The sequence below is a fragment of the Caenorhabditis briggsae genome (genome assembly GCF_000004555.2).
Source record: "Caenorhabditis briggsae complete genome, chrII, whole genome shotgun sequence".
NCBI lineage: Eukaryota > Metazoa > Nematoda > Chromadorea > Rhabditida > Rhabditidae > Caenorhabditis > Caenorhabditis briggsae.
The window spans coordinates 4,036,237-4,062,540 of NC_013486.2; the positions used below are offsets into that span (position 1 = coordinate 4,036,237).

General features: G+C 36.9%; 6 protein-coding genes across 6 annotated transcripts in view; 1 reads left to right on the forward strand and 5 right to left on the reverse strand.

Moving 5' to 3' along the window:
• Positions 1-5,924, reverse strand: part of Cbr-pyr-1 — a gene marked incomplete at both ends in the record, with an annotated part of 16,136 nt that extends 10,212 nt beyond the window's left edge. The window contains 8 exons of the mRNA XM_045241949.1: positions 235-1,062; positions 1,107-1,457; positions 1,817-2,063; positions 2,106-2,773; positions 2,918-2,923; positions 3,324-4,527; positions 4,939-5,437; positions 5,771-5,924. Of these exons, the coding sequence (XP_045091648.1) occupies positions 235-1,062; positions 1,107-1,457; positions 1,817-2,063; positions 2,106-2,773; positions 2,918-2,923; positions 3,324-4,527; positions 4,939-5,437; positions 5,771-5,924 (3,957 nt within the window). The remainder of the gene's footprint in view (positions 1-234; positions 1,063-1,106; positions 1,458-1,816; positions 2,064-2,105; positions 2,774-2,917; positions 2,924-3,323; positions 4,528-4,938; positions 5,438-5,770) is intronic.
• Positions 5,925-9,501: 3,577 nt separating this feature from the next.
• On the reverse strand, positions 9,502-13,584 carry CBG00516 (the record flags this gene model as incomplete). Its single annotated transcript, XM_045241950.1, has 4 exons — positions 9,502-9,619; positions 10,518-10,710; positions 11,222-11,354; positions 13,510-13,584. 4 exons carry the CDS (start codon positions 13,582-13,584, stop codon positions 9,502-9,504), a joined length of 519 nt encoding a protein of 172 aa, XP_045091647.1.
• CBG00517 lies at positions 11,099-13,263 on the forward strand (the record flags this gene model as incomplete). The annotated part of the gene is made up of 3 exons (XM_002630070.1): positions 11,099-11,106; positions 12,597-12,848; positions 12,912-13,263. 3 exons carry the CDS (start codon positions 11,099-11,101, stop codon positions 13,261-13,263), a joined length of 612 nt encoding a protein of 203 aa, XP_002630116.1.
• Positions 13,585-15,172: 1,588 nt separating the features above from the next.
• CBG25512 lies at positions 15,173-15,304 on the reverse strand (the record flags this gene model as incomplete). The annotated part of the gene is made up of 1 exon (XM_045241951.1): positions 15,173-15,304. The coding sequence occupies one exon, from the start codon at positions 15,302-15,304 to the stop codon at positions 15,173-15,175; it is 132 nt and encodes a 43-aa protein (XP_045097955.1).
• Positions 15,305-18,918: 3,614 nt separating this feature from the next.
• CBG00518 lies at positions 18,919-21,230 on the reverse strand (the record flags this gene model as incomplete). The annotated part of the gene is made up of 4 exons (XM_002630071.2): positions 18,919-19,191; positions 19,610-19,669; positions 19,716-20,400; positions 21,079-21,230. 4 exons carry the CDS (start codon positions 21,228-21,230, stop codon positions 18,919-18,921), a joined length of 1,170 nt encoding a protein of 389 aa, XP_002630117.2.
• Positions 21,231-24,098: 2,868 nt separating this feature from the next.
• Positions 24,099-24,682, reverse strand: CBG00519 (the record flags this gene model as incomplete). Its single annotated transcript, XM_002630072.1, has 2 exons — positions 24,099-24,561; positions 24,600-24,682. The coding sequence occupies 2 exons, from the start codon at positions 24,680-24,682 to the stop codon at positions 24,099-24,101; spliced, it is 546 nt and encodes a 181-aa protein (XP_002630118.1).
• Positions 24,683-26,304: the final 1,622 nt, after the last annotated feature.

Sequence of the window (26,304 nt, forward strand, 5' to 3'; positions counted from 1 at the left end):
GGCCTAGAAATCCTTAGACATCTAACTGATGTGTTTTCTAGGTCATTTTAACATAGTGGCCTAATTTTCGCGAGTTGGGTTTTCTCGGCCACCATGGTGAGTGGTCTAGAACGGTCCTGTTTGTAATCAAGGTTGTTTTCTAGGCCATCTTGATATGGTGGCCTAACTAAAAAACTTCTAGACCGTTTTTCAAATTTCGCTCTTGTTTAGAACTTCCAATCGAACCAATAAAACCGTACCCTTAGATCCATACAAATCGAATCCCAACTTTTGCAACGTCTCCACCGACTTCAACATTTCCGCCTTCGCATGATAGCCTCCGATCGAGATGAAAATGTTTCGCTTCGGCACGACGAATCCAGTGGAAAGCAGAGACTTCAGATACGCGTCACATCTCGACGTTCCAAAGCACGCCACCTCTCCAGTCGACGCCATCTCAACACCAAGCATCACATCGGCTCCAGCGAGTCGTGAGAACGAGAATTGTGGTACTTTGACTCCAACTCTTCCCTTTCCTTTGAGCAACGTCGCTGTTGGTTTGATAGTGGCTCGGATTGCTGGAGAGTCTTCAGCCATCATTGCACGCGTAGCGAGTGCCACGAAATCATAGTCAAGAGTTTTGGAGACGAATGGGAATGATCTGGACACTCTCAAGTTGCATTCGATCACTTTCAGCTCGTTGTTCTTGGCGATCAGCTGCATATTGAATGGTCCGTTGACATTGAAAGCCTCGGCAATTCGATATGTGATGTCTTTGATTCGATCCAAAGTGAGCTTATTCATATCCTGTGCGGGGGTGACCAACGTGGCGTCGCCCGAATGAACACCAGCATTCTCAATGTGCTCACTGATGGCCATCACAACCAGTTTCCCATTCATCGCCACAGCATCCACGTCCAGCTCTTTGGCTTCGTTGATGAATTTGCTGACCACAACTGGATGTTCCTTGGCTACCACGGCCGCTTGTTTCAGGAACACTTCGAGATCTTCGGCATTGTGAGCTACGTTCATTGCGGCACCCGAGAGCACATATGATGGACGAATGAGGCAAGGATAGCCGACCTGGAAAACATAAAATTTTTCTGAATTTTCAAAAAACAACTCACCTGTGCCGCGAAATTCTTCGCATCTTCCATGTTTTCACTCTTCTTCCACAGTGGTTGACTAATCTTCAACGATTCCAATTTTCTAGAGAACTTGAATCGATCCTCAGCATTATCGATATCATTTGGAGATGTTCCAAAGATTTTCACTTGTGCACGACTCAAACTCATCGCGATATTGTTTGGTGCTTGACCTCCGAACGCCAAGATCACTCCTTTTGGTTGTTCGAGATGGTAGACGTCGAGGACAGTTTCGAATGAGATCTCTTCGAAATAAAGACGATCGCAGATGTCATAATCAGTGGAGACGGTCTCTGGATTGCAGTTCACAGTGATTGTCGAATAGCCGAGGGCCTGGAAAACAATTCAATAGGTCTGGGTGTCATTTAATGTCATTTATCGTATTATGACCATAATTATCTCGTTTCTTGTGAAAGATATCAAACATCGGTTAACTGATAAAATGTTTATCATAAAATCATTAACATGTTATTAGTTGACAGATGTTTGATATCTCTCAAAAGAACCGAGATAATTGAGCTCGAAGGTATGAGTAAGAGGCCCTTCTATTAGAGGTTTTAAGGTAATTTTATTAACGGAAGACCGCACCTATAAGTGCCAGTCTATTAAAGCATCTCAGTTACAGTAAGACGTTATCAGAAAAGTGCCACCTTTTCAGAAACCCAGATAATTGAAGACGTGTCTAGACAAACCTTCAATTCACGAATACATCCCACACACGATGAGTCAAACTCCACTGACGATCCGATTCGATAAACTCCTGATCCCAGAACCATCACAGCGTTCTTCATATTGAAACGAACATCGTTTTCGACTCCGTTGAATGTCGTATAGAGATAATTGGTCTGTGCTGGCCATTCTCCGGCGACGGTGTCGATTTGTTTCACACATGGAGTGATTCCTTTGGCGAAACGCGCCTCGCGGACTGTGTATTCGTTGCTGGAAAGAAAAATTAAATTTTGAAATCAAAAAATTGCCCACCTTCCAATCTTTTTAGCAATCTGTCTATCAGAGAATCCAGCTTGCTTCGCTTCCAACAACAATTCTCCAGTCACCGTCGTCACATCCTCTTTCTCCAACCGATGATAAATATCCACGATATTCTGCATTCTAAACAAGAACCAACGGTCGATTGCAGTCAGCGCATGCGCTTTTTCCACATCAAAATCTCCGTAATACATTCCTCGAGCCAGCGCGAACATTCTCTTATCAGTCGGCTTCTCCAAATCATCAGCAGTTGGTGGACGACTGAATGTGTACGGTGAGAAGCCGTCGGCATGATCAGAAACCATTCGCAACGCCTTCTGAAGTGCCTCCTCGAAACATCTTCCAATTCCCATAACCTCTCCGACCGACTTCATTGAACTTCCGATTTGAGTGGAGACTCTCGCGAACTTTCCGAGATCCCAACGTGGAATTTTGACGACACAGTAGTCCAAACTTGGCTCGAAGCAGGCGGTTGTGGTTCCAGTGACACTGTTGCGGATCACTGGAAGATGTTGTCCGAGGGCTAGTTTTGCTGCAACGTAGGCCAATGGGTAGCCAGTGGCTTTGGAGGCAAGAGCTGACGATCGGGAGAGACGAGCGTTGACTTCGATGATGTAGTACTGGAAAAATTTAGAGGTTTTTGAGAATTTTGGAATACAAGACTTCCAGATTTAATGCTCATTTTTGATCAGTTTAAGCTCATTTTCAACTTTTTTCAGAGATTTTGAGTCATTTCAGCCTATTTTTCGGCTTATTTTCAGCCATTTCAACATATTTTCAACCTTTTTCAACGATTTTCGATCAACTTCAGTCTATGTTTAGCTCATTTCCAGCTCGATTTCAGCCATTTTAGCCTATTTTCAATCTCATGTGCAGTAATTTTCAGCCTATTTTTAGCTTATTCTTATCTATTTCGGCCTATTCTAATCTCACTTTCAGTCATTTTAATCCTATTTTCAGCCTTGTTTAGCTCATTTTCAGCCTTTTTAAGCCTATTTCAGCCTAGTTTTAATGTTATTTTAAACTTACTTCTAGCTTGATTTTAGCCTGCCTAGCCTCATTTCCAGTCATTTCCAGTCATTTCCAGTCATTTTCAGTCAATTTCAGCCTATTTCAAACCTTTTTCAGAGATTTTTAGCTCATTTTTAGCCTATTTTCAGCACGTCCTCAGCCATTTTTAGCCTATTTTTAGCTAATTTTTCCAAAGCTTACCGTAAGACTATTCGGATCCAATGCATATTGAATATTGCACTCTCCAATGATTCCCAAATGCCGAATCACTTTGATCGCACACGTTCTCAACGCGTTGTACTCCTTATCCGACAGTGTCTGCGACGGCGCGACGACCACACTCTCTCCAGTATGAATACCAAGCGGGTCCACATTTTCCATATTACACACAGTGATACAGTTGTCATAGGCGTCTCGCACAACCTCATACTCCACTTCTTTCCATCCCTTCAAACTCTTATCGACCAGCACTTGATTCGAATGAGCCAACGCTTGCTGAGCAATCGCTATCAACTCCTCTCGATTGTCAGCGAATCCAGATCCAAGTCCACCAAGTGCATAAGCCGCACGGACCAGCACCGGATAGCCGAGTTCTTCAGCCGCCTCGATAGCTCCCTCCATTGTTGTAGCTGCCTTACTTGGCGCAACCTTCTCTCCAACCGCCGAAATCTCTTGATTGAACAAATCTCGATCCTCTGTCTTCATAATCGTAGTGATCTGAGTTCCCAGAACCTGCACATCATACTGTTCGAAGATTCCATCCTTGTACAAGTCGATGGCACAGTTTAAGGCAGTCTGTCCACCGAATCCACAGAGAATTCCTGTTGGCCGCTCCTTCTTAATCACATCGGTCACATATTCCTTGGTAATTGGAAGGAAATATGTGAAATCTGCGAACCCTTTGGATGTCTGCACTGTAGCGATGTTGGGATTAATAAGAACAGTTCGGATGCCTTCTTCTCTCAACGCCTTCAGTGCTTGTGCTCCAGAATAGTCGAATTCGCCAGCCTGGCCGATGGTTAGACCTCCGGATCCCAAAACGAGCACTTTCCGTTGCTGTTTGGCGTGGTAAATGGGATTGAAGGTCATCAGACGAGTCAGCTCCTGATCGACGTTCATGAAAACTCCATTCTTCGCTTGTCTGACAGCATTTGCAAAAACGTCGAACAAAAACTCGCAATCCGTCGGGCCGGCAGTGTGTTCTGGATGGAATTGAACACTGAAAAATGGTTTCGAAGCGTGTACGATTCCCTCGTTCGTCTTGTCGTTCTCATTGGTGAAGAGAGGTTTCCAATCGGTTGGAAGGGATTCAGTGTCCACTGCGTAACCATGATTTTGAGATGTGATGTAGCAGCGACCGGTGGCGTAGTGCGTGCATGGTTGGTTGTGACCACGGTTACCGTATCTGGAAGCAGTGTTTTTTTTCGGATGAAATTTCGAGAATTCGTTCGAACTATAAAAGTAGGGGCCTAGAAAAATTTGGAATTGCAAAAGTTAGGCCCCCATGTCGAAATGACCTAGAAAGTAACCCAGGAGAATATTAAGCCACGTCTGGGTCATTTGTCGTGGTGGTCTAGAAAACTCAACTTGTAAAAGTTAGGCCACTATATTCAAGTTGTCTAGAAAACACACTAGGTTAGTATCAGGCAGTTTTTAGGTCATAAAAGTTGGTGGCTGATCAACTCAACTTGCAAAACCTAGGCCACCATGATGGAAAGGTCTTTTCTAGGACATTCACCAGGGTGGGCTAGAAAAAAGCAACTTGCAAAAGCTAGGCCACAGATTTTCATCTTTCTAGACTACTAAAATCACTCACTTCAACTTATACGTTTTTGCTCCAATGGCTCTGCTCAACACCTGATGTCCCAAGCAGATTCCAAAAATTGGCTTATCCCCTCGAGCGATCACTTTGGCAAGCCGATCAACGAGCTCTCCGCAAACTTCTGGATCTCCTGGACCATTTGACAGGAAGAGACCATCATAATCTCGCTCCACATCGATCGAATGATTCCATGGGACCACTTTGACTTTGAATCCACGTTTCGCCAGACAACGAATCTGATTATTTTTGAGTCCACAGTCGACAGCGAGAATCGTCTGATCGCCTGTTCCATAGGTAATTGGCTCTTTTCGAGAAACAAAGTCCACCAGATTTTCAGCATTTACATCGACGAAATCGAGGGTTTTCGCGCAGTCCGATTCGATGACTAGTTTTGCCTGGAAATAATGGGCGGGGCTTAAATTATTTTCAAGTGAAGCGCCATTTTCAGCTGGCAAAAAAACTCGGTGTTTCAGTAGTAAAAAAAAAGACCAACCTTCATACTTCCAGTCTCTCGAATCTTCTTCACCAACTGTCTCACATCAATTCCTGACAAACACGGAACATCCGCCTTTCTCAGCCATTCAGACAGCGATTGAACCGCCTGCCAATGACTATGCTCCCCATCAACACACAGTTTCTCCACAATCAACGCCGCCGGCCACACACGATCCGATTCGAATTCGGCGGGAAGTCCGAATTTGTCCAAAATCTCTGTGTCTGGGACCCCATAGTTTCCGATAAGCGGGTAGGTGAGTGTCAGAAGCTGTTTCGCATATGATGGATCCGTCAAAGATTCCACATAACCGACCATTCCCGTTTGGAAGACTGAAAATTAGAAAAAATCCAAATTTCCGCCAAAATCTCGGGAATTTTTTCTCACCAATTTCTCCGACGACACTCTTCGTGGCTCCATAAATCGAACCTACGAACGAAGACCCGTCTTCGAGGTGCAACGTCGCTTTCATGCTTTCCCAATGCATTCGTCCGCGACTGAAAATTTCATTTTTGAGGGGAAAAATTCGGTAAATTGAAAGAAAAAAATAGAGGAAAAAAGCGAAAACTGCTGGAAATCTGCGCATATTTATAGTGTTTTTTCAGAGATAAGATAGATTCTTCGGAGAGTTTTCTATCTTATTGATAAACATCCAAAAATTTATCTTATCACCGAAAAATCATTTTTTGTATAGAAAAATTATCTTGTAAAAATGATTTTTAGCTGAAAAAACAGTGAAAAACAAGGAAGAGCATTCGAATTTCCCGGCGAAACCGCTCAAATTTCACCGTAACACTTTAAAGGCACATGCTTCGAAAGGGAACTGGGTCTCGACACGATTTCCTGAAAAATAGCGCAAAAACAGAATTTTTTCAGAGAAAGGAAGCCAGATTCACATGCTGAAAAAGCTGAAAAAAAACTTGCAGCTCATCCTCGACGTTCCGCATTTTCTGGAAGTCTGGATTTATTGAAAATACTGAGAATACGTTTGAAATTTCGGCCATTTTCAGCGCCAAATTAGTCGAAAATCCGTTTTTTTTTGTGAAAAAAAAGAGAAAGAGACTCAAGGAAAAATAGGGATATAGCCAGAGTGAGAAAAAAGACAGGAAAAATAAAACATAAAAAGAACGGAGAAATTTGAGAAAAAAACATGTGATGTTTACTTTGTCTGTGTGTGAGTGTTACTTTTGAATTCTAACCAGAGATTGAGTGTGTGTGAGAAAATAAAAATATTTATTTGGCGGCATAATTTTATAAATTAGCCGGCTAAAATAGTGAAAAACAACTCAAACTATTTGAATTTTCGGCGAAACCGCTCAAATTTCTACCGTAACACTTTAAAGGAACATGCTATGCAAGCGGAGGGTTCGACACGATTTCCGATAAAATTCGAGAAGTTCTTTTTTTGCGGATATTGTCGAATTAAAAAAAGTGACACCTGAGAATTTGAAAACTTTTGCTTTTTTTGATCTACGAAAAAGTGCGGCAAAAACGCAATATTTCAAAATTTCGGCTCGTTCGAGCTACTTTCGAGTTTAATTTTAGTTTTTTGCCAAAAAATAGATTCTAGAGATGGTAGCGATCATTTTTATATCAAGAAATCAAAATTTTGTTCAGAAAATCCCACTAAATTCACATAAATAAATTCGTTATCTACAGTATCCGTTTTCGCTCCGCCCCCTCGTAAATCGACACGAGCGCCGTCTCCGAGATTTTCAGGTGTCACTTTTTTTAATCCGACAATATTTTGCTTCAAAAAACGATAAAAAATTTTGGATTCGCTGAGCTAAAATTGCTTGCAAGAAACAGGAAAATCAGAAAATCCTAGAGTAAAATTGAGCTTCTCTGCTATCAGTGGTCACTTTAAGCGGATAGGAGAGGAAAGAAGGGTCAGTTTTGATAAGAATTGATAAGAGAAATTATAATTCCGTCTCAAATTTGAAATTCTGATCTATGAAATTGAGCAAAAAAATTCAAAACTTTTTAGAATTTAGCTTTCGAGGCTAGCTCTAATGAGCTCCAATCAACCCATAGACCCGCTTATCACCAGAAAAGTTGCCAAAGTTGGAAAATTTTGGAAAAGCAAAAAATCCTCGGAGAGTGACCACTCTCCTCCTGCAAACCCGACAGCCATTATCAAGTTTTTTTTGACGAAATGAACGAAAAATTGATGATAAGAGAGGAGAAAACGAGAGAAACTGAATGGAGGAGGCGGAGTGACCGCGCCGAAGCCATCGCTGGCGCTAAAAAGTGCAAATGACACTGAGGGAGAGAACAACATGTGTTGTCCTTTTGGTTTGGAAGAGGAGAAGACAAAGAGCACGGGGAACTTTGTATGTTGACTGAGTAGAAACCGCGCTCTGTTGATAAATTGTAACTTTAAGCTTTGAAGCAAGAGATTTCGAGCTGAAACGTCCCACATAATTTTTTTTTAGAAATTCGAAAATTCAAAACTTTAGATTCCTGCCAAATCTTTGAACTACCAAATTCCGAATTTCCGAATTGCCGAACATTCCGATTTGGAGATTCCTTTTCTTAAACGTGGGTACTGTAGTTAGCTGTGAGCCAACATTTCTATTGGAGTAAAAGGATCAGAAGAATATTATATAGATTCATATGAAAACGAATAAAAAAGTCCTAGGTTCTCACATTTCTAGATTCCAGTTTTCTCTTTTATCCTATTCTACAAAATGGGCGGAGCTTGCAATTTTCGGAGCAGCTGTATATCCTAGAAAACGTTTTTTTTTTGGTTAAGAAAACACTTTGGCGGTCCTTTTGATCTAAACTGTTTACATGAAAAAATATACGAAAAAATTGAAAAAAGAGACCGCAAAAAACACTCCAGAGTACAAATATTTGTGTTATCATCACCTTATTGTTTCGTTTTTTTTTTGAAGAAAAAACGCGTTTTTCGATGAAAACCGACACATTTTCCAAGGAGTCTAGACTCGGAAAATGGTCGTAAAAATAGGTAGAAGAAGTTTCTAGAAAAATGAAAAATGTTTTAGAATATTCTGGAAGTTTATTTTGGGTATCTGAAGTTTTGACAATTCCAAAATTTCCGATATTACGAATTTCCTAGAAAAGTTCAAAATTTGAACTTCTAGGGATTCCAAAGATCGGAAAGAATGTCAATAATTCAGAAATTCGGAAATTCCGGAATTCGGAAATTCATAAATGCAGAAATTCAGAAATTCGGAAACACCGAAATTTGGAAACTCATAAAATTCTGAAATTCAAAATTCCGAAAGCTCTTGTCATTAGAATTTGAAACTTTTTTATAAATTGCTTCTTCTTTTTTTAAAGAATTACATCTTTTTTAGATATTCAAAATTACAGAATCCCAGAATTGCAAAATTTAAAGTGCCTAAAAATCAAAATCTGAAATTCAAGTTTTGTAAATTTCTAGAAGCTTCTAGAAACTCGGGAAAATTTTTGAAAACTGCCGAAAATTCTAGAATGCTCTGGTCATTCTGTCAAAAACCGGACGGGTCATTTCTTCTCTGATAAGAAACTCAACATGTTACGATTTTTCGAAATTTGACAGGTTTCCAGTTTTTCTTATCTAGTGTCGTCGAAAAATTGAAAATTTTGAAATCTCAAAACTTTGATAGAAACCTCATAGAATGTTTGAAGCTCCTGAATTTCAGAATTTTGAATTTGGAATACTGAAACTTCAAGAGGAACAAAAATAATCTTGAAAACTCTCAGAATCTCAGAATCTCAGAAAACTGAAAGTTATGGATATTTGCATTCCTCTTAAAATCAAAACGAAGCTAGAAAGATAATATTTTTGTGGGTTATCATCAAACTTTTTATCAAAAAAGTTCTGATGTTTTCTTCATATTTTTGGAGAGCAAAGTATCTTTTTTAGTGTCTGAAAAGAAAAGAACAAAAAAAAACAAAAGTACAAACTTTATGATTTTATTTTCAAAAAAAAATAGACAGAACCCGTTCTTAACAGTATATTTTCAAGGCTATTATTGCTGGTGAAAAATGGAAAGATAAGGGGAAAAAATGAACAAAATAAACTTATTTTTTTACGAAAAATTTAAATTTCGTGCCTAGGAATCTTCGGTACTAGTCGTGGATTGGTTGCACGACGAATTGCATTCTGAATAGGTTGACATTTTTTGAAGGTTTTGGACTAGACCTGCTTCGGCTCCGAACGCTGAAATCCACCTGGAAAAAATTGTCAAATTTTGAGATTCTGAGATTCTGACATTCTGAGGTTCTGAGGTTCTGAGATTCTGAGATTCTGAGATTCTGAGATTCTGAGATTCTGAGATTCTGAGATTCTGAGATTCTGAGATTCTGAGATTCTGAGATTCTGAGATTCTGAGATTCTGAGATTCTGAGATTCTGAGATTCTGAGATTCTGAGATTCTGAGATTCTGAGATTCTGAGATTCTGAGAATCTGGAATTCTGAGATTCTGAGATTCTGAGATTCTGAGATTCTGAGGTTCTGAGATTCTGAGATGCTGAGATTCTGAGATTCTGAGAATCTGGAATTCTGAAATTCTGAAATTCTGAGATTCCGATATTTTAATTTTTTCTGGTTTTAAAGGTTTTTATCGGAATTTCAATGTTTCAAATTTTTCAATTTTTCGAAGACACTAGATAAGAAAAACTGGAAACCTGTCAAAATTTCGAAAAATCGTAACATGTTGAGTTTCTTATCAAAGAAATGACCCCTCCGATTTTCGACAGAATGACCACAGCATTCTAGAATTTTCGGCAGTTCTCGAAAATTTTGATATTGAACTTTGAGATTTCTGAATAAAAAGTTTGAAAAAAAAACAAAATTTTCAAATTTTCAAACTGCAAAACTTGGGTTCTAGGAAGTTCTGAATTTCAGAACCTCAGATTTTCAAAATTTCAGAATCTCAGATTCTCAGAATCCTAGACTCTAAGAAGCTTGTTATTTCAGAATTTTAGAATCTCAGAATCTTAGAATCCCAGAAAGTCAACTTTTTGAAATTACAGAATTCTTTTCGATGATTTCAAGAATTCGGACACCCAACCCAATTGAAAATTCAAGAAATTCCCAAAATTCCAAATCCCAAAAAATCATTTTACCTCTCTACATAATTCTCTTCATCGGGCACTTTTCCACCCATTGGATCACCGGAATATTCTGGATTTTTATACAGTTTGTAGTACGGTATTCCCAATGTTGGATGCGTCGATAATTCGATCACAATCGCATCATTCTCTTCTGGCTTTGTGCCAAGAATCTCTGCGATTTCTCGAACTCTCATTGGCCGGCCATCTGGAAAATAATCGTTTGAAATAGTGGCCTAGTTTCCATGGCCAAAGTTTTTGCAGGTTATAAAATTTTGATTTAAATTATTCACAGTTATCCTACAGTACTTCTCGGTACAGTAATCTTACGGTACACACTGTCCTAGGTTTAAAAAATTTTGCGCGCTCCGTTGAATAAAAAGATTATTATACTTGGAAAACCAGTAGTAGTCTTACAGTAATTCACTGGAAGGTACTGTCTATGACATCAACTGGTTTGCAGTATACCTATAGTACGCAGAGTACAGTAATCTAATAAGGGAGTTACTTGAAGGGGCGGGTTTAACTTTTTTGAAATTTTGAGAGCAGATAGAAGAGCTTATGAGGACTCCAAATATGTTTAAAAAATCAGCAAAATGCTCACGTGAGCTGAGTTATGACCTAGAAAAGTTTCCCTTCAGATAATTGGCACTTTCCATAAACTTTCCGGTCGATACTTGTTTTTCATTAACCTTCCAAAATCTTCCAAAAATACTCACTTCGGCAATAGAACATGAACCACAACTCGAGTCTAACCAACTTTCTATTGTATTGAAATTGAGATTGTCTATTGATAATATGATCATCGAAACGACAAATTGCAGATTGTTTGGCCGTGATTCCGAAGGGTGTCTGAAAAGTATGGAATATGGAAATTTCGGGGAAGAAATTAGATTCTTCAAATTTCAAATGTTCCAGATTTAAATTATGATTCTCAAAATTTTTAAGCCTTAAAACTTACAGATCTCAAAATCTCAAAATTTTGAAACAGAGAAATTCGAAAACCCGAATTTTAGATTCTGAACTTTTCAGATTTTTAGAGCCTAAGAATTTAAGAAACTTCAATTTCTAAATTTCTGGAACTTCAAAACTTTAAAGTCTGAAAAAGAGAGTTCCAGATTTTCAGAATCTCAGAATCTCAGAATCTCAGAATCTCAGAATCTCAGAATCTCAGAATCTCAGAATCTCAGAATCTCAGAATCTCAGAATCTCAGAATCTCAGAATCTCAGAATCTCAGAATCTCAGAATCTCAGAATCTCAGAATCTCAGAATCTTAGAATCTCAGAATCTCAGAATCTTAGAATCTCAGAATCTCAGAATCTCAGAATCTCAGAATCTTAGAATCTCAGAATCTCAGAATCTCAGAATCTTAGAATCTCAGAATCTCAGAATCTCAGAATCTCAGAATCTCAGAATCTCAGAATCTCAGAATCTCAGAATCTCAGAATCTCAGAATCTCAGAATCTCAGAATCTCAGAATCTCAGAATCTCAGAATCTCAGAATCTCAGAATCTCAGAATCTCAGAATCTCAGAATCTCAGAATCTCAGAATCTCAGAATCTCAGAATCTCAGAATCTCAGAATCTCAGAATCCTTTTCAGACCTCCCAAATTTCTGAATTTCAGAATTCTCAAATTTCAGAATTCCCAAATTTCAGAATTTTAAAATTTCAGACTTTCAGAATCTCAGAATCTCAGAATCTCAGAATCTCAGAATCTCAGAATCTCAGAATCTCAGAATCTCAGAATCTCAGAATCTCAGAATCTCAGAATCTCAGAATCTCAGAATCTCAGAATCTCAGAATCTCAGAATCTCAGAATCTCAGAATCTCAGAATCTCAGAATCTCAGAATCTCAGAATCTCAGAATCTCAGAATCTCAGAATCTCAGAATCTCAGAATCTCAGAATCTCAGAATCTCAGAATCTCAGAATCTCAGAATCTCAGAATCTCAGAATCTCAGAATCTCAGAATCTCAGAATCCTTTTCAGACCTCCCAAATTTCTGAATTTCAGAATTCTCAAATTTCAGAATTCCCAAATTTCAGAATTTTAGAATTTCAGAATTCCCAAATTTCAGAATTTTAGAATTTCAGACTTTCAGAATCTCAGAATCTCAGAATCTCAGAATCTCAGAATCTCAGAACCTCAGAACTTCAGAATCTCAGAATCTCAGAATCGCAGAATCTCAGAATCTCAGAATCTCAGAATCTCAGAATCCCAGAATCTCAGAATCTCAGAATATCAGAATCTCAGAATCTCAGAATCTCAGAATCTCAGAATCTCAGAATCTTAGAATCTCAGAATCTCAGAATCTTAGAACTCAGAATCCTTTTCAGACCTCCCAAGTTTCTGAATTTCAGAATTCTCAAATTTCAGAATTCCCAAATTTCAGAATTTTAAAATTTCAGACTTTCAGAATCTCAGAATCTCAGAATCTCAGAATTTCAGAATCTCAGAATCTCAGAATCTCAGAATCTCAGAATCTCAGAATCTCAGAATCTCAGAATCTCAGAATCTCAGAATCTCAGAACCTCAGAATCTCAGAATCTCAGAATCTCAGAATCTCAGAATCTCAGAATCTCAGAATCTCAGAATCTCAGAATCTCAGAATCTCAGAATCTCAGAATCTCAGAATCTCAGAATCTCAGAATCTCAGAATCTCAGAATCTCAGAATCTCAGAATCTCAGAATCTCAGAATCTCAGAATCTCAGAATCTCAGAATCTTAGAATCTCAGAATCTTAGAATCTCAGAATCTTAGAATCTCAGAAACCTTTTCAGACCTCCCAAATTTCTGAATTTCAGAATTCTCAAATTTCAGAATTCCCAAATTTCAGAATTTTAGAATTTCAGAATTCCCAAATTTCAGAATTTTAGAATTTCAGACTTTCAGAATCTCAGAATCTCAGAATCTCAAAATCTTTGGATCTCAGAATCTCAGAATCTCAGAATCTCGGAACTTTATAACTTCAGAATTTCAGAAACTCACCTTATTCAACGTCCAAACATCTCCTCTGGAGCTATTGGCAAACGTAGTGATATCCCGAATGTATCGTTCTTCCGTCAGAATGTTTTCTGTCATTTTTTCCAGAGAAATCTGAAAATCGAAAAGTCGATATTATGTAAAAAACGAAAACTAGGCAAAAAAATTGTCTAAAAATGCCAAAAATCAAGCCAAAAATCAGTTGGTCCCATCACTATAGATTAAGAAGAAAAATTAGAAGAACTAGAGAAAATAAGTTTTCCGAGAGAAAATAAATGTAAAAGATTTCTCTCTCAGAATGTCTGGAAAGCAGAAAAAAACAACAAGAAGATGTCGTTTTTTTTCTCTCAAAAGAATTGACCAAAAAGAAGGAAAAAGGCGAAAGAAAACATCAATTGGAGGGACGAATGAAGGAGTAAATGATGGAAAAAAAACGGATGGAGAAAGAAGAAAAAGAAGAAGAAGAAACTCGTTTCACACACTCTTCTTGAGAAGTTTAGCACCGGGAGAATAAAATACCAAGGAAAAAAGTATCGGATTACTCGGAATAATTGGGAGATTTTTTCCAAATTGCGTCAATGAAATTTTTGAAGGGTTTTTGAAAGTTGGAGCCTTTTTAGAATGTTCCAGAAAGCAGAATTTTAGAGGATCTTTTGGAAAATATATTCACTGATATACAGAAAAAAAACGAGATGATCTTTTGGCTTTTTCAGGGAAAAATAGTCAACTTTGAAGTCCTACAAAAGTACCGTAAACACTCTAATGGAACGCCACCCGGAGCGTCCACTTTGAGCCCATATATCTCACTTTTTTAAAAAGTTGTGAAAAAGTTGTCAACTAATACAATGTTTATCATGATGTCAGCAACACTTTGCTAGTCAACCACTTTTTGATATCTATCAGAGAAAATGAGATAAACGGGCTCAAAATTGACGGTTTGGGGCGTTCTATCAGAGTGTTTACGGTAGTTCAGAACTTTTTGAATTGTTTGAAAGTTTCAGAGCATACTAAACAGAAATAGAGCTTTGATTTTGTAATGACAACTTTTTTGTTAATTTTTCAGTTTTTAAAATGTGCGCCTTTAAAATACTATACCGCCCCTTTCCTCATTGAGAAGGAGCAAATGCATTTGGATGATGCTATCGAAAATGATCGAAATTTTCTTGCAAGACACAAGGAATTTTTTCTCTATTTTCCCATGTCTAAATCTCCAAAACCATCGCACTATTTTGTTTTCAATATATATTTTTGTATTGTTTTGAGAATCCATTCAACTGTTTCTTTGACAATATCATGGGAAATTCAGAATTCTGGAAATTTCGAAAATTTTAGGAATTCAGAATTCAGACTGAAATATTCCGATTAAAATAGCAACTGGTCAAATGAGAATTCGAATTTTAGATTCTAAAAAGTTTGAATTATTTGGGAAACTGGATAATTCTGGTGTTCCTATGTAGGTTTGGGTTTTCAAAAATCGGAAGATTCAGAACTGATGATGTTTGGAAAATTAAAAATTTGAGAATTCCAACTTTCAAAATCTCGAAATTCAGTGATTCCGAAATTCCGAAATCCCAAAATCACCGAAAATTGGAAACATTACAATTCACTATAATTTCGAAATTTCGAAATCGAAAATTTGAAATTTCGGAATATTCTGAAGAATTAGAAATTTCAGTTTAAATATTTTTCAAAAATATGCCGAATGTTTGGTTTTCAAAAATCCGAAATCCCATTTTATCATTTTCGAAAAACGCCCAATATTCTGAAAATCAGAAAGTTCGAGTTTCGAAGTTCCGAAAAAATAAATGTTCTTCGACATTTCGAATTTTGAAATTCAGAAATTCGAATTCGGAAAATTTGAAAAGGTTCGAAATCGATAGATATTTTTAAAGTAGTTCCAATTTTGTAAAATTTGGAGAATTCCGTAATGACAATTTGCGAAAATTTGAAAAATGGGAGCCCAAAAATTCGGATTTCCTACTTTGAAAATCGGAATTTCTGTTTTTTCGAATATTTAAGTTCCCGATTCGAATGATTGGAATACGAAAAAAAGACAAAAAAAAACGAATTTAAATATGCAAATGCATAGAAAATTTAGGGAAAAAAACGGAAAGAAAAAAGGCAAACGGGAGTGGGGGTGTCAAAAAAAAGAGGGTAGAATTTATTTTCTCATAGGCCCTTTCCGGCATTCTTAATGGAATTAGAGCGAATGAAAAAAAGCCAGGAACCAAGAGAAATTATATATTTTTTAGTGGATTCTGGCAAATTTAAAGGTTCATATAACAGACTTTTAGAGGTTATTGTTGAGTTTTCAGATAGTAAATTGGGAGTTTGCTAGCCTCAAAATGAATAATTCCAACCTAAAAAAGAACTTTTCAGACATTTTCAACGCTTCAAAATTTAAAATTTTTGAGAAATTTTTGGTTTTAAAAAATGAAAAAAATGAGATAAAATATTTGAAATTCTGGAAAAAAATAATTCAAAATTATGGGATTTTTCAGAAGGCAAGAAAATGTATGAAAGAGCAAAAACCTTTTTATTCAAAAAAATTCTACTGACTCAAGAAAAAAAGAAGGCGATTCATTGTGAAATGATGCGAAAACTAATTTCTTTTGGTTTCCTTCAGAATCCAAAAGTCATCGGAAACTTTTTTAAAACTTCCGGAATCTTGAGGAAAAAGAACAAAAAATTAGCTTTTTTTTCGAGCGGAGAAAAATGTTGAGTTACACACAAAATAAAAACTACGCCTCAACGCTTTTTTCCCCGATTATCTCAGGTTTCGAAATAAATGTTCAGAGTTCAGAAAGTTTTGAAAAAAGGAAATTTTAAACTGACTTTCTGGAATCAGCTTTTTCTCCAAATTTTGAAATTCCGATTGGATTACTGCATTTATGGGACCCAGGGACCCAGGGACCCAGGGACCCAGGGACCCAGGGACCCAGGGACCCAGGGACCCAGGGACCCAGGGACCCAGGGACCCAGGGACCCAGGGACCCAGGGACCCAGGGACCCAGGGACCCAGGGACCCAGGGACCCAGAGACCCAGGGACCCAGGGACCCAGGGACCTCAAATATCCTGAACCTTTTTTTTCTAAACCCACAACCTAAAAAAGAAAACAAAGAAAAAAAGAAGAAGAAAAATCCAAATATTGTCATGGTGATGGAAAAATAATGAGCAAAAAAGAAGAAAGACAGGAGAAAAGAAACAAAAAAAGAAGAAAAAGAAATTGGAACCTATTGGGAAATCTATGGGATTCGGAGGAGAAAATTATAAACAGAAAGAATGATTTTGCCCATAAAGAAGTCCAAATTTCAAAAAGCAGAAACTGAAATTATTTGGAAAAAATACGCGAAATTCTGACATTTCAATGATGTATTCAAGTTTTAAAAATTGAGGAAAATTTGTGAAATAAACTAGAAATAATCAAATTACCGTAAACACTCTAATAGAGCGTCATCCGAATCGTCAAATTTTAGCCCATGTACCTCATTTTCTGTAAGAGATATCAAAAAGTGGTTAACTAATGAAATGTTCCGGGTGGCTTTCTATTATAGTGTTTAGAGGAAAAAAGAGAAAGGAATTCTGAAAAAAATGGAAAGCTAGAGAAAGAGAGTGAGAGAGAGAGAGAAGATTTGCACCTCATTGTGAATTCTGAATTTCTATTCTTTTTCTATTGAGAATTCAGGATTCAGAATTCATATATTGGAAGAAAATTGAAATTGAAAGGAAGCCCAGATCCTAAATTTTTGAACTTTGGAGATATTGAAATTTTAAAATTTCAAAGTATTTGAAAAATTACTTTTTCTCAAAAGATTGAAAACCTCCTTGAACCAAAATTTCAGCTCAAAAATATCTTTCGTCTCGAAAATTCAAAACGCATGTAACGAGGAACGAAATCCGATATTTCCTAACATTTTATTACACTAATATCAATGAGTGCAGAGTTCAAGAGCAGATTTTATCTTTCAGAGAGAAAGAGACAAGAAGAGAAAACAGAGAAAACAGAGAAGAAGATATGAAGAATTTTTGAGAGAGAAACGTGTGAAAGAGAGGGAGCAGAGAAAAAAACGGAAATGCTTTAGAAGTAAAAAGAGAGAGAGAGAGAATAGAAAAATAGCAAAAAGTACTTGCTACTTGTATATAACATCATGTTAGGAGGAGGAGATAGAAGCATTTGAAAGTGCATTTTTTAATAAAAAAAATAGAGATAAAAAAGAAAAGAAAGAGATTTAGAGAAAATATGAGAAACAGAGATATGAGATTTTTTGAAGAGAAAAAATTCTTATCGTTAAACCTATATTATAAGCGCCGGCCTTTCTATTGTTCCAAGGTACCTCCGGAGGGCCCTTCTATTACAGGTGCACTTCAATTAGAGGGGGCCCTTCTATTGTTCCGGCCGTTTTCTCCGAAATTTTTCAACGGAAAATTCGACAAAGTTCAAAATTCATGAAAACAACCAATTTCACCAAAATTTAGCAAGATTTTCATTGAGACATAGAGTTTCAATATATTCCCATCAAATTGTGGAGTTCCCGGAATATTTTTGTACTGAAAAAGTATGGAAATTTTCTGATTGCAAAACACATTTTGAAATGGGGTCCTGTTTTACAGAAGGCCCCTCTAGTTTTCCAAGCCCCTCTCGGAAGGCAGTTCTATTAGAGGGACCCTTCTATTAAAGGCGCTTTCCTAATACAAGTTTTACGGTAATTGGAGTTTATCAAACTTTTGAATTCAAAATTTTTAAAAATTCCAAAGTACCTGGACAAAATAATTAGACACCAGAGGAAAATGAGCAAACTTTGAAACTGATGCTAAAAAAATTTCAAAAATTAAAGCAATTTCCTTTTTTTACGTCACTAGGCATCTGGGTAAGAAAGGGGAGAGAAAGAAGAAAATAGAAGACGACAATTCTTTATTCGAGAAAAAAATTGCTGATGAGCAGGAAACGGAAAAAGGGACGCGAAAAAGTTTTTTTTGAGTAGAACGAAAAACCTCTCAACACCTTTTTGTGGGTGTCCCATTTTTTAAATTTTTTTCGGCGTTTAAAGAGTGTTGACAAAATGATTGGGAAGTTTCTCTTTTGATTGGACATCTGGATATACAGAAATCAAGAATGAACCAGGGCTGAGATTTTACTATTTTCAACAAGCCGTAAACTTTATGGACCTTTGTAAAATTGTATCCGTATAATCCGTAAAAACAGTAAAATTCGCCGATTGATAAAAATTTATTTTATTACAGAAAAAAGTTAAATCGAAATGAAAAATTTGGGTAGAGAATGAAAAAGAAAAGATTATCTTGAACATAATTAATCATCTCACCGTAAAAGCTGCATTTGAAGGAGCCTCCGGAGGTTCCTTGGAACAATAGAATGACCGGCCCTTCTAATACAGGTTTTACAGTATACCACTTCAATCTCAGTTATCAATCAATTAATTATTTCGTTGCTCATACTTCTGCACAGCCTCTTTATACTCCGTCTCCAGTAGAAAGTTCTCCAATGCAGCCACGTGCCTTTTGATAGAGTGGCAGTGAAGAATCGAAGCGTTGAGCATCTCAGACGCACTTTTAACGCTCTCTGGACCACTGAGCAGTTGGTTCAAAAAATCGCCCGATCCGTCGTACTCCAAGAGCTTTTCTCGTAAGGCTTTGAAAGCCGCCGATTGATTTGGTAGCATTCTCAACCATTCGTACACATCTCGAGCCTGAAAATTTCAATATTTGGTATTTTTAAGACGCCATTTCAAAGAAAAGTTTGAAAATACAAGTTTCATAGAATTTGAAGCAAAACTTCAAAAGGTAGGACCGAGCTAAAAATTAGGCAGATTTCAAAAATTTCTTAATGAATTTCAAGCAAAATTGAAATTTTGACAAAGTTTGAAGACTTCCGAAAAATAGCATTACCGTATATCCGTTAATAGAAGCCTACCCAAAAGGTCAACTCAATTATCTCGATTTTCGTGAAAGATATCAAAATTTTGCCAACTAATAAAATATTAATCTAAACATCACCAATGTTTTATCAGTTGGCAAGTTTTTGATATCTCTCATAGGAACCAAGATAATTCAGCTCAAAATGTACTGCTTTTGAAATTCTAGTTAATCCTAAAAAAACAAACTTACATTCCAAGTGCGGAAATTATTGGATCTGTTAGGCAATCGGAAAAGAGCAGCTCTCTCGGCCTGTAAAAAATTGTAGAATTCATTATTTTCGAAAAATTTTGCTTACGTTCAAATATACTGGGCACTGTGGCCGATCCAGATGAACGACGGCTAATTGTACCACTGCTGTTGGTGTCGCTGGTGCGATCGCTTGATTCTGATGGGGTTGTTGTGGTGGTGATTGTGTTAGAGCAGATGCTTCCGAGACAAATGGTGGAATGACTTCTGATGCTCTGGGAGCTGCGACATCCTCTGCCGATGGTGTTGGTGGTGCAAAAATCAAAGCCGATTGCTGAGCTTGGACGATAGACACTGCTGCGGCAACTTCAGAACTGACATCTGGTCCTTCATGAGCTGGTTGCTGAGATTCTGGAGCGACAACATTTTGATCCTCAACTTCTGAAGCAGGTGGTTCCTGCTCCGGAACGATGTTTTCTGGTATTTTTTTTATTGGTCGTTTCGGTTTCGCGTTTCTTTTAGGAGTAGGATTATCAGTCCGCATAGGTTCTTGTCTCACAATTCCTGGAGGTTTGTTGACCTGCGCTTGACGATCCCTGATTCTTGGTCCGTCGGAGGCCGATCCGGATGTTGATGCTTGCGAGGATGGATTGGAAACGACTTCTTCTTTGTCGGGATGATTAACTCGAACAGCGGACGCCTTTGCATTACGTTTGGGCCGCGTGTTAGATGGTTGTCTCCGAGCTGGTACAGAAATTCGTCGCTTCCTTGAGTTATTCGAAGTAGACAGACGGCTGAAAAAAATTGTCTTGTAGGAGAATGTGCATTACGTTTTACTTTAATAAATTTCTCAGTTCTGATTGATTTCGATCGAAACAACTTTTTCGAAACTCTCGAAACTTCTCGAAAAATTCGCAATTCTGGATTTCGAAAAATCGTCGCTGACACTGATTTCTCGATTTTTGGACATTTTTACGGGGTGGCCTAATTTTTACAATTTACGCTTTCTAGGCCACTAACTTTTTTAAAGCCTATAAATGACCTACTTGACCCTGAGTTTGAAGTGGCGGACTATGCCACCAAAGTTTACGAAATAGAAATTGTCTATCATTATCCCGGTGTGATCTCTAGGCCATTTACCATTGTGGCCTAGAAAACTCAACATGTAAAAGTTAGGACCACCATGTTAAAACAGACTAAAAACATACGAGGCGAATACCAGAAAACTACAAACCATAACGTTTACGTACCAGGGTCATGTTAGACCATTCTTAGGCCAAAAATAGCTGTGGCCTAGAACACCCAACTTGCAAAAGGTAGGCCACCATGTCAAAATGAATGCGTTTCAAAAATTTTTCGAGAAATTCGTCGAAAATTGTTTCTACTATGAATTTTTCGAACAATTTTTTGAAAAATTTTGAGGTGTTTCCCCTATTTTCCATAAATCAACCTATTCCACATCATAATCTTACCTCGAAGTGTTGGAGTGTTGACCCGGTGGGTTTGCGGCACTGTCTAAAGGAGCTAATGTGTTTAGAAGGTTTTTGATCCGATCATGTTGAGCCTGGTCTTCAGCCGATGCCTTTGATTTGCGAATAGCTTTGCGTTGACGGTTGTTGACCATGATTAAAGTTCTCTGTAAATAATAAAGAATGTAATGCGAAAAGAACAAAGCAGATCACGATTTTCACAAACTGAGAAACATATCAAGCAAAATGACAAAACGAAAAAAACCAATATTTGAAGGAAATGAAGCAAGTATGGATCACCACCAGCCAAGAAGGCCAAATGAAAAGAACTAATGAACACGCTGAGACTAATAGACTGCCTCTACCTACTAAGCGTCTTTACCTTGTCAGTCAAATACTACACAAGACTTCTAGGGCAGTCAATATTGTTTTATTAGATCACACCTGTTCATATGGATCTGTTCTTATGGGAAACATAATCGTTCTGTGAATTTCGGAAACCGATTTTGGATGGTAAACCTGATCGATGATCTTGGAGTACAATCAGATTGTGATCAGGGCTAAAATTTTACAAAAGAAGTGATTTCAAATTGAAATTGAGAATTGAGTTTTCAAAAGTCTGAACAGATCTCAAAAAATTCCAGAGAAAAACTGTTAAGAATTATCACTTTGAAATCAATTCACACAATTTTCAGTTATCCCAATTAGCCGATAATCTGCCGCAATGTTGCTTATTAGGACCAGACAAAAATATCAAAAAAAAAATGCTAACAAAAAATAAATGTTATTGAAGATACAATCAGCGCTCAAAAGTTGCTCCTAATGGACGACAATTTCCTAGTCCACGGTCCTGAAATCATAGTTATTAAATGCCCATCTTTCCAAAAATGTCGAACATTTTAGTTAAAGTCAGTTGAGCGTTGTTGATCATGATTTAAATTCTTGGTAATGTTATAATTCACCAAAAAATTGCGAATAATGAAAAAATGCAAAATTACCAAGGTATAGCACGGTTCCCGAGCTGAGACACATATCAAGCAAAATGACAAAATGAAAAAAAAACCAATATTTGAGGGAAATGAAGCAAGTATGGACCACCACCAGCCGAGAATGACGAATGAAAAGAACTAATGAACACACTGAGAATTATAGACTGCCTCTACCTACTAACTAAGCGTTTTAACATTGTCTGTCAAATATTACAAAAGACTTCTAGGGCAGTCAATATGGTTTTATTAGATCACACCTGTTCTTATGGATCTGTTCTTATGGGAAATATTGTGCGGTCAATATCTTTAAGACCCCCCCCCCTCCCTTGCTTTTGGGCGCACCGAAAAAAAACTAGAAGCGTTATCGAAAACCGGTTAACACCATTCGATTCATGATCAAAATCCTTCCGTTACTATGTAACGTTCAAAAAACCCTCCATATGTAAGCGGTCAATATCCTTAATACTCCTGGATTTTTTGATGTTCCAGTGATAATTTTCATGAAAACGATTTTCAAGTGCTCCGCTACCAATTGTTCCTCCCCAATTGAAACAACGTGTTTCATCTTCTTTTCTTGAGACAAGAGAAATGAAAACTCATAAAACCGAAATGCCATGAGGGAAATGCAAGTGAGAAGGACCCCATCAATCTTTGTGAGTTGCCGAGTCAGTTGTAACAAAAACAAAAATTGAAGGCAGAGGATGGACAAGAAACATACACTTTTAATTTTCTAATTTTCGCACTTCGGATGAAACTTTTTGGGCTCAAAGCCCTCAACGACAGAGCGTTTTGTACGACTTCATGGGGTTTCAAATCGTAGAAAACCTACGAATCTTTAACTATATCTTTACCAAGGCTGGGATTTTATAGTTTTCATGGAATCGGTAAAAAGAACATTTTGGACCCAGTTCTGATCCCTACATAAATTTGGATATTTTATAACAATTTGCTTTATACCCTCATTTCTTCATTATTCTTGGCTCAGCTGGTGTACTCTTTTCAAAATCCCAATCTTTCAAAATTAGATTAAATTGTTTTATTCATTTTCCCATTGAAGTAATAGACAGAAACGTATAAGACAGACAAATATAATTAAAACTAAATAATGAAAATTTTTCGTAGACAAAGTTCTTTATTTATTTTAGGATTCTGATATTCACAACTTCGATTTCAAGATTCAACATTGGATTTTACATTATTCCATAGTTGCAAGCGGGCCGGCTAATTACTTGTCTCTAAAACGAAACATTCTGACAGTTTTGGTATCAAATGATAGATCTCGACAGGGTCCATCACGTCTATATCATTCACGCCGGATTCCGGTCCAACAACATGTCGAAAAGTGCGTTGGAATGACAATTTTCGACCAATTTGATAAAAATCAGATTTTTTTTGTCATTCAAACACATTTTTCGACATGTTGTTGGACCGGATTTCGGCTGAAATAATATAGGCGTGATGGACCCTGTCGAGATCTATTATTTGGTACCAAAACCGTCTGAATATCTTGTTTTAGTAACAAGTTATCAGCCGGTCCGCCACCTGCCCGGGCCTGTCCCCTTGCAATTGTGCACTATTCTGAATTGTTAAGATTCAAATTCTCTAAAAATTTCACATTCCAATATTTCAAAATCCCATCTCTTAAAGTGTAAACTTTCTCAAAAATGATTTATTTCTATTTCCCGCACTTCTTATCCCCCTTGACACCGATTTAGATGCTTATCTCTCTCTCTCTCTCACCATTGCACTTCTACTTTTTTTTCTAAAAAACACAGAGAAAAAAGAAAAATATACACAGCTGTCACCCAATGTTTTTTTTGTTATGTTTTTCTGCAAAAATAAAAGTTTCCTCATTTTCTATCTCATATTTCTTCTTTTCCTTCTTCCTCGAATTTTACTTTTGGGTCGAAAAAAGTGGGCGGAGCTTAAAGAAGCTATAGAAAGTGTCAAGTTTCTAACACGTCCGAAAGTCATTTGTCTGTGCGATTGATGGCTTTTCATACGTGTTTTATAGGTCAATTGGAGTGGGTGTGGCTATCTCAAGAAATTGAAAAAAGTGGAAAATCTGGATTTTGGAGATTTTGAGATTCTGAGATTCTGAGATTCTGAGATTCTGAGATTCTGAGATTCTGAGATTCTGAGATTCTGAGATTCTGAGATTCTGAGATTCTGAGATTCTGAGATTCTGAGATTCTGAGATTCTGAGATTCTGAGATTCTGAGATTCTGAGATTCTGAGATTCTGAGATTCTGAGATTCTGAGATTCTGAGATTCTGAGATTCTGAGATTCTGAGATTCTGAGATTTTGAGATTCTGAGATTCTGAGATTCTGAGATTCTGAGATTCTGAGATTCTGAGATTCTGAGATTCTGAGATTCTGAGATTCTGAGATTCTGAGATTCTGAGATTCTGAGATTCTGAGATTCTGAGATTCTGAGATTCTGAGATTCTGAGATTCTGAGATTCTGAGATTCTGAGATTCTGAGATTCTGAGATTCTGAGATTCTGAGATGCTTTCACTTCACGTTACACTACCTATCTAGTGGGTTCCTTGATTTTCCAAACATGACAAGATAATTGAGGGTTTCCTCGTTTTCTTGACCTTCTTCTGACCTCATGAAACCTTCATTTACTATACTTTTTGTGAACTTTTTATTAGTCAGAATCTCAAAAAATCCCTGAAATTTCTAGATTCTGAAATCTCAAAATTCTGAAATTCTGAAATTCTGAAATCTCAAAATTCTGAAATTCTGAAATTCTGAAATCTCAAAATTCTGAAATTCTGAAATTCTGAAATCTCAAAATTCTGAAATTCTGAAATTCTGAAATCTCAAAATTCTGAAATTCTGAAATTCTGAAAGTTCATAAAGTTTGAAATTCAGACACCAAAAAGTTCAGTAACGCTGAAATTCTCAAATTCGAAATATCGAAAATATGAAACTCTAGAAATCCGAGACTCCAGTATTCTGAAATTCTGAAAATTTTGAAAATCTGAAAGTTCTCAGTTTCGGAAGTTTTGAAAATAAGAAGCCAAGTTTTATATTTTCCGGGGTACTGTACTTCTGAGCTATTTTCCATAGTCAATATTCTGTCATTATGTCCTTCACGCCTTGTGTAATTTTTAATCCATTTTATCCTTACAAAGAGGTGATAAACTATTCATATAAAGGGATAATCTCTTTCTTATGCGTTTTTCGGGAACACACAGATTTTTATCTCAGGAATCTCATAAAAAGAATTGAAGAAGATGGCCATTACCGGTCAATGGGTAATGTTAAAAGGAACACAATTCCTCCTCTTCTTCTTTTTTCTAAAAATTGACCTTGTTCTTTTCTTTTCTTTTCTTTTTCTGGCGGAAAGGTAAGAGGTAAAAGGCGGCGATTTACCCCGAAATTCCCCTCATTTTATTATTCTCTCTTCATTTGACTTTTTCATGTTCTTCCTCTTCTTTTATTTTCTAATTTCTAATTTCTTCGCGCATTTCTCTCCGTTTTCCACTTTAAATTTCGGGTTCCTCGGAAGATTATTCCCAATTAATTTAGCTGTATATGAAATGAAAAATTTCACTTTCTTTTTCAAATTTTTGAAAACGATTTCTAGGATCCAGTTTTCGAAATTTTGGAATTCGAGAGAAGGAAATTTCATTTTATAACCGAAATTCTAAAAAATCGACTTAGTGATTATTATTGGAGTTTTTGCCCCTCCCCCCCCCTCTTTTCTGAAACTCTAAATTTTCTGAATTTCGAAATTATCAAATTTCGTTTTTTCGAAATTTCCAAATATCGAAAAATGAAGTTACGGATTCTTAGAATTTCTGAATATGGAAAGTGGGATATTTTAAATCAAGAAGCATTTGGAATTTCGATATTCATGCAATTTTTGTTCAGAATCTCAGAAATTTTGGGTCAGAATCTCAGAATCTCAGAATCTCAGAGTTTCAGAATTTCAGAATTCCCAAATTTCTGAATTTCAGAATTCTCAAATTTCAGAATTCCCAAATTTTAGAATTTCAGAATTCTCAAATTTTAGAATTCCCAAATTTCAGAATTTTAGAATTTCAGAATCTCAGAATCTCAGAATCTCAGAATCTCAGAATCTCAGAATCTCAGAATCACAGAATCTCAGAATCTTAGAATCTTAGAATCCCTCATTTTTCAGAATTCCCATTTCCTTCGAATTCGTCAATTCCCAAAACTTTGAAAATCCCAAAAAACCATTTTCCACATAATCCATGTCTATA